This window comes from Alternaria conjuncta, assembly GCF_024043145.1.
Source record: "Alternaria conjuncta strain BMP 0040 chromosome Unknown scaffold_10, whole genome shotgun sequence".
In the NCBI taxonomy this organism is placed as follows: domain Eukaryota; kingdom Fungi; phylum Ascomycota; class Dothideomycetes; order Pleosporales; family Pleosporaceae; genus Alternaria; species Alternaria conjuncta.
In genome coordinates, this window is record NW_026250099.1 from 113893 (window position 1) to 120388 (window position 6496).

General features: G+C 52.1%; 1 protein-coding gene across 1 annotated transcript; it reads right to left on the bottom strand.

Moving 5' to 3' along the window:
• Positions 1-2497: 2497 nt before the first annotated feature.
• On the bottom strand, positions 2498-3757 carry J4E85_007101 (uncharacterized protein; the record flags this gene model as incomplete). Its single annotated transcript, XM_051471335.1, has 1 exon — positions 2498-3757. The coding sequence occupies one exon, from the start codon at positions 3755-3757 to the stop codon at positions 2498-2500; it is 1260 nt and encodes a 419-aa protein (XP_051324409.1).
• Between the last annotated feature and the right edge of the window lie 2739 nt (positions 3758-6496).

Sequence of the window (6496 nt, forward strand, 5' to 3'; positions counted from 1 at the left end):
TCCAGCTGTGGAGCGGCCCTATCCTTGCGTTCATCTCGCGCTCGCGACACTACAGCTTCACCATGACCTTTCCTGTTAGCATGCCGCTGCTAGCTGTCAAGGAGCTGGGGCAGTCCTGCGACCTTGTTTGAGGCGTATGTGGCGCTTTTGTGCACAGATGAGGATCCACAAGCCGACGGTAGTCTCCAACGCCCATGTTGGACCTTACCACGCGACTGGAGGTGATGATGCATCGTGACTTGACAAGCAGCTTAGAGTTGCGGCTCCGGCGTTACATGCGGTCGCCACGATACCTCACCCTCCCCTTTCCACTACCGCGCAGATTGGGTCGCAACACCAGGTGCAGCGATTCAGCGGTTCCTGGAGGCTGCTGGGATGTGGGAGCATGGGCCAGATTTGGAAGGCACATAGAAGGCCGCTAGAAGGGAGGGAAGGCACGGTGCATAGCACTTGCTTAGAACGTGCAGCAGGCGACAAGAAGCCACCAGGGGGCCAAAGCACCAGCCGGGTTTGAGACTGCGAAAAAGAAGCATAACGACTGAATAACCAACGTATTGCCTTTGCAGTCCCGCCGCCTATTGGGCCACGCTTGTCCATTTTGTGGAGGTTGGAGACTTGTGAGACACCCGGAGACGCCCCTGACCGCCGCCGAGTCAATCATTCAGGGCGCGAACGCCAGGTCTGCGTGGTCTACACCGCCACCACGAGGCCGTATCCAACGTCGTCGATGTCCATGTCCAACTGCCAACAGGGCGCCTCTGCATCCTTTGCAATGCACGGCATCTTCAAAGGGAATTCAATATCACAAAAGCTCCTTCCCGGCAGGTACAGCGTGCCTGCCGCTTCCGCGTCTCTAGCACATCCTCAGTAAGGCAAGTCAGGCACGTGGTTCCTCCCTCACTCCCTTTTCCCAGCCAAGCTCTGCCCACCGACATTTGCTGCCTCCTGGCCGTGTTGCGGTGAAGGGGTCCCGCATATCTTCAACTCTTTGCAGCCTGGTCGTCGGTATGCTTCCGCCAGATCCGTCTGTGCTGCGCGTCCCACCTAAAGCCAATGCCCATATTTGCCGGACCCACTCCCAGCCTCGTCGCGTTTCTGTGCCTGACACGAGCGCATCTCCAAAACAGTTGTGCACGGGGCCAGCACATCACAAAAGCATAATTTCTCTACACCGCACTCCCCAGACTCGTTCATAGACGATCGACACCGACAAGCTAAATCTTATTTCTTATTGAGTCATCATCACGCGCACACAACGCGTACTGTGCCATCTACGGCAGCGCTGCCCACAGCTGTTTCACATCCTCACCCGACATGGATTCCTGGGAGCTATTCTTGTCTCCGAATGCACGGGCGCCTCACAATTCCTTGCGCTTTGTGTCATCGCCGCAGAATATGCCACTGGCCCAGCCGGCGGTTGCGGCCCCAGCTCCTTTGACCAACGTTCCGGCGTGCGTGCCAGGATGACTTGTCGCAACCCTGCGCGTAAGGCTCACACATTGCCCGAGCGCCCTTCTGCGCAATTTCTAGAAGACGCTCGCATTGGTCAGGCTCACGGTGCGCTTCACTCGCCCACACCCTGTCTTTTCCAGAAGATTACCCCTTTCGCCGGTTGTGACTCCGAACACGAGCCCGAGAGATGACTCTGCTCAGAACCTGCATGCCGTCATCTCAGTTGGCGCCTGCTTTCTACCCGCCTGGCTACCAGCCACCCAGATTTTGGCCTTCCAACGCCTTGTTTAGCCCCTATGGGCGAATTAGACGTCGGCGGCAGCGCGTACAACTCCGACCTGCATGAAGGTGATAACGGACAACGTTCAAAATTCGGCCCTACCTTGTCGTATGATCCTACCGGCCCTGCTGTACTGGCAGTTGTGAACTATATGCGCCCCTTATGATCACGATCAACATTCAGTTCAATTGGCAAATTACGAAGACAGTTGTTTCTGCTGAGTTGTTCTGCATCCAGATATGGGATCCTGGTAGTATTCGATATTACACGTTCTATTGAAGTAAACAAAGAGATTGCTACGTACCTTTCGGGTGGCGTCAGTATCTGGGGTACAATATATCTAAAACGAGCTTCTTCAAAGACCGTTCTTACATGGTCCCAGGCATGGGAACATTGCCCTGCATCTGGCGCAAGTGTGCGACCTCTGGCCTGACCTGGTGAACGACCAGGACGTCGGAATTGGTCAATGTCCTAGTACCTTACCTTCCCGCTGCCATCTAAGAAGATCTACCATCAAAGCTCCTCGTTCCGCTGCACGTGTCCGTAGGAGCGTTGCAAATGGCATCCTACGGCATGCGCGTTTTGGTGCGCATCCCACATGCCGAATTAGTGGCTTGTACGCCGCTGCACTGACGAAATCCGCTGCGCGACTGGCGCGCGGATGAGCAGAACGGTGTTGGATCTACTAATACGAAATCTGGTATACTAAACAACTAGAAATACGATGAACGCATCACTGAGTCGATCGCTATTCCACCAACAGCCCTAGACCCTCGGTACTCCGCCGGTACCGAATAACTCCATCTTCACCCGTTCGCTAGGCACGCCAGAGCTCTTCAGCTTTGCCTCAACGTCGAGCATGAATCGTGTGGGTCCACAACAGTAGTACTGTGTGTTACCGTTGTCGGTATGCAGGTACTTCCTGTCAATCTTGTCCAGATCTACGCGACCTTTGATAGTGTAGTCACGGCCCTGGACTTCCCCTTCGCCCGGAGTCGACGAGTAATACACTGCATGCACGTTCTCGTTTGCTGCAGCGCATTGGTCAAAGTGCGTCTTGAAGGCACGTGTCTTTGAATTGCGTGCGCCTTGGATCCAGGTTATCGGTCGATCCGATTTCTCCGCTGTCAGGGAGTTGAAGATGGAGGTCAAAGCAGTGAGTCCGACGCCTGCTGAGATTAGAATAACGGGTGCGTCTGCATCGACCTCTTTCGTGTCGAAGAAGAATTCTCCGAATGGATGCGACGCCTTCACTACGTCTCCCTCGTCCTTCGTGTCGTGTAGCAGGTTGGAGATGTAGCCCGCATGTGTCATGTGCTTTGGTTCCCCAATCTCAATCCCAGGCTCTTTCTTCACACTGATTCTCAGGTACTTCTTTCCCGGCGCATCGCTCAAACTGTACTGTCTCGCCTGCCACACGCCACCTTCCAGCTCATCCACGAAGACGTTGACCGAGATATATTGTCCAGGTTTGAACATCGGTAGCTTCAAATCTGCATCCACTGGCTCGAGGTAAAACGACGTAATCTCCTCACTCTCCTTCTCTTTCTTCGTGATGGTAAAGTCCTTCCAATCAGGCCAATACGACGTCTCTTGATACAGCTGATCTTCCTTGCCAATCATGATATTTGCCAACTGCCAATACGCCGCACTCCACGCCTCCAGAATCTCGGGCGTGGCAGCATCACCCAGCACCGTCTGCATTGTCTCAAGTAAATGCTTGCCGACGACATCGTACTGGTCTGCTCGAACAAACAAGCTCGCGTGCTTGTGGCATATGAGCTCTACCGCTGGGCTCAGCTTCCCCAGGTCGTCGATGTTGGCGGCGTATGCGTAGAGGGCTCCTGCGAGGGCTTGTGCTTGGTGGCCGGTTGCTTGGTGTGTGTTGTTGAAGACGTTTTTCAGCTCGGGGTGTGCGGAGAGTAGGTCATGGTAGAATTTTGCTGTTATGGTGTTGCCATGTTCCGCAAGGACGGGGACTGTCGATTTGATGGTCTGTACTTGTGATGGGGTTAATGCGCCCATTTTTGTGTGTGATCAATGAAGATTATCTGGAAGGTATGGAATACCGGGTGCGAATTTGGGTATTGGTCGTTGTTGTGCTGTTGTGATTTTTCCCTCAAATACAGTTGACGTGATACACCACAAAAATTGAAGCAACACAACCGCAAAATATGGATAAATCAGCATCAATCCCACGCGACTAAATATCTCTCCCATCCCCTCCCACACACGAACACGCCATCCCCCCTCCCTGCAACTCCCGCTGAACTGTGCATCTCCGCGGTGATGCATTTCCTTCCAGCAAGCAACAAGGATATATCGAACGATGGAAAGAGTCAGATGGGTCCACGTTGACAAAGCGTGACAAAATATACGCCGGCTTACAACAATCTTGTAGCATTCGTGCTGTAAGTGCGATCGAATATTACGTATAGCACACGTGTGAGTGATGGATTTCGTCGTATCCGGGCGCCCGCGGCTTTTCCGCTGCACGGCTACAGGGATGACGCGCGCGTGAGGATGTTCAGGTACGAAGTACATTGACGCGCGAAAGCTACGATAGGACTAGACTCCGAGATGCGACAACGTTTTCAATCGCGTGGCTAGATTCGTGACGGGAACGTTGTAGTAGACCGCTGGAGTTAATCATCCTGAGGTCGTTTCGCCACAACTTTCTATATCGGGCTTCCATGTTGCAGACACTTGTCGCGTCGACCTCCTCATCGACTCTCTGAAATCGCTTCAAGCTCCATAGCTATCCTCATACGAGCCTCACAGTTCTGTAGCCGCAATTCTGATGATACAGTTGCAGTGTTCGGTGACTAAAAGTCACACCATCACCATCCGATGGTTCCTCGCAGCTGCCTTCCGGAATGCCGACTTCTTCCGAAGGCAACGCTGCACCGAGATGCAGGCACGCTCTGAGGTAATCAGTCATTTCTGAAAGTCTGGTGATGTGTTGATAATATGTTATGACGACTTCTGTTGTTTGGCTCACGAATTGGGGTTTCTCCGCGGGAGAGCGCGTGCGGATGCCGCGTCTTGGCAGGCTCAAGGTAACTCTGTAGACGCCGCAATCGACGGCTTCTGGCAAGTTGCCTGATTTGGACTGCGGTAAGCAACGCACAATAGCATGCAGCTCCTCTCAGGTTCGCACACTCGTGTTGCGCAGTCACCAAGGAATCCATCGTTAGCATTCCTGCTCTTTCCCTCAAGATTGCTACAATAGCTGGGGTATTGGTTGAGGCTGGAAGGTGCGCACGGCAGGCAATCTGTCGTGCGAACGCGACGCGTCACGGTCGCGCGAGAGCACCTGGGCATTTCCAGCAGCTTTCCAGCGCACTTGCCATCGCGACGTGTCATCTAATATCGTAGGCAGTTCACCGCAACATGTATTCTTACTCATCGATTGATAAACCTAGGAATACTGCGACGTGTTGCAACAATCGAATCGCACAGCCTCGAGCACACATGACGGGGACCTTCGCGTTTTTAGAATCGTCCGGACAATCTCCATGGTTTCGTGAGGGTTCCAGGCACGGCTCAACCATGCGAACATGTGCGGTGGATTTCCAGACAGGAAGGCGCTCGGCGACATCGATGTCCGACCATACGGTTTTGGTGTTGCAAAGCTGGAGCAATAATTTCCATTTGGAAAGAAGTAGACCAGCGACGCCGTTCCATGGGAAAATATCATCGAAATTTTAGAGTCTAGATTCTGATCTCGCAAAACAGTCATGTCCGGCTAGATTGTAATTCTACAGACGACATCACTTATAGGTTCTCCTCTTGTTGAATTTTGAGAAAGTAAATTATGAATAGTAGACTAAGAAAGAGATGGCAAGTTGTATCGGTGTGCTTAGTTCATAGCGATTCTACCATGGGTTTTGGGGAGAAGAGTCGCGAACACATGAGAATAGCGACCAGTCCTTTTGGAAGAGCAGACCGCGGAAGATCGAACAGGTCGTATCGCCATCCTCAGACCATGGCGGTTTGGGACCGACTTTTGAGGAGGAAGAATGCAAACACATGCATTTTCTTTGTCTTCGTTTTGGAAAAGAAGACCGAGAGAGATGTGATAACATGTCGTTGTTCCAGTGTTGATTCCATATCTTTGGCATGCTTTTGAAAAGGGAAACGCACACACATTGGTTCGTGAGGGTACGGTTTTTGGAAGAGAAGACCGAAAAGGTAAGGATAGGCCATCTTGACGTTGTCAGACCGTGGGATTGTCTAAGATGATTTTTTAGGGAGACAGTCGCGAAGACATTGAACCCTAGTATGTGCGTTTTTGGAAAGGCAGGCCGAGGAAGAGAGGACAGTCATGGGCTGTGTACGTAGCTTTTTGAAACTGAGAAGATACGGATGGTAAGTTGAAGAGAAGAAGAGACAGATCAACTCGGGCTTTATATACACATCTGGCCCGCGCTGACACGTGATCTCACGCGGTCTCCCACCTGGGCAGTTTCGCAGACACAGCGGTACCGCCACACTTCATCCACTTCATCCTCTGCCCTTTCCCTGCAGCTACAGGGGAAAACTAAACACCCCAGAGCCTACATCGACGTTAGGTCACCTACTTTGCATGTCTTTGTGTTGCTGTAGTCTGCGGACCTGTTTAGATTTTTTTTCCTTGTAGAAGGTAATTATAAGAATCAGTGCGTTAATCAGTGTATATTACAGGTAGTGTCTGCACTAAGCTAGATGTGTATATAAACCCCGTCTCTCTCCCTTCCTCTTTCTTCTACAATATTGTCTCCA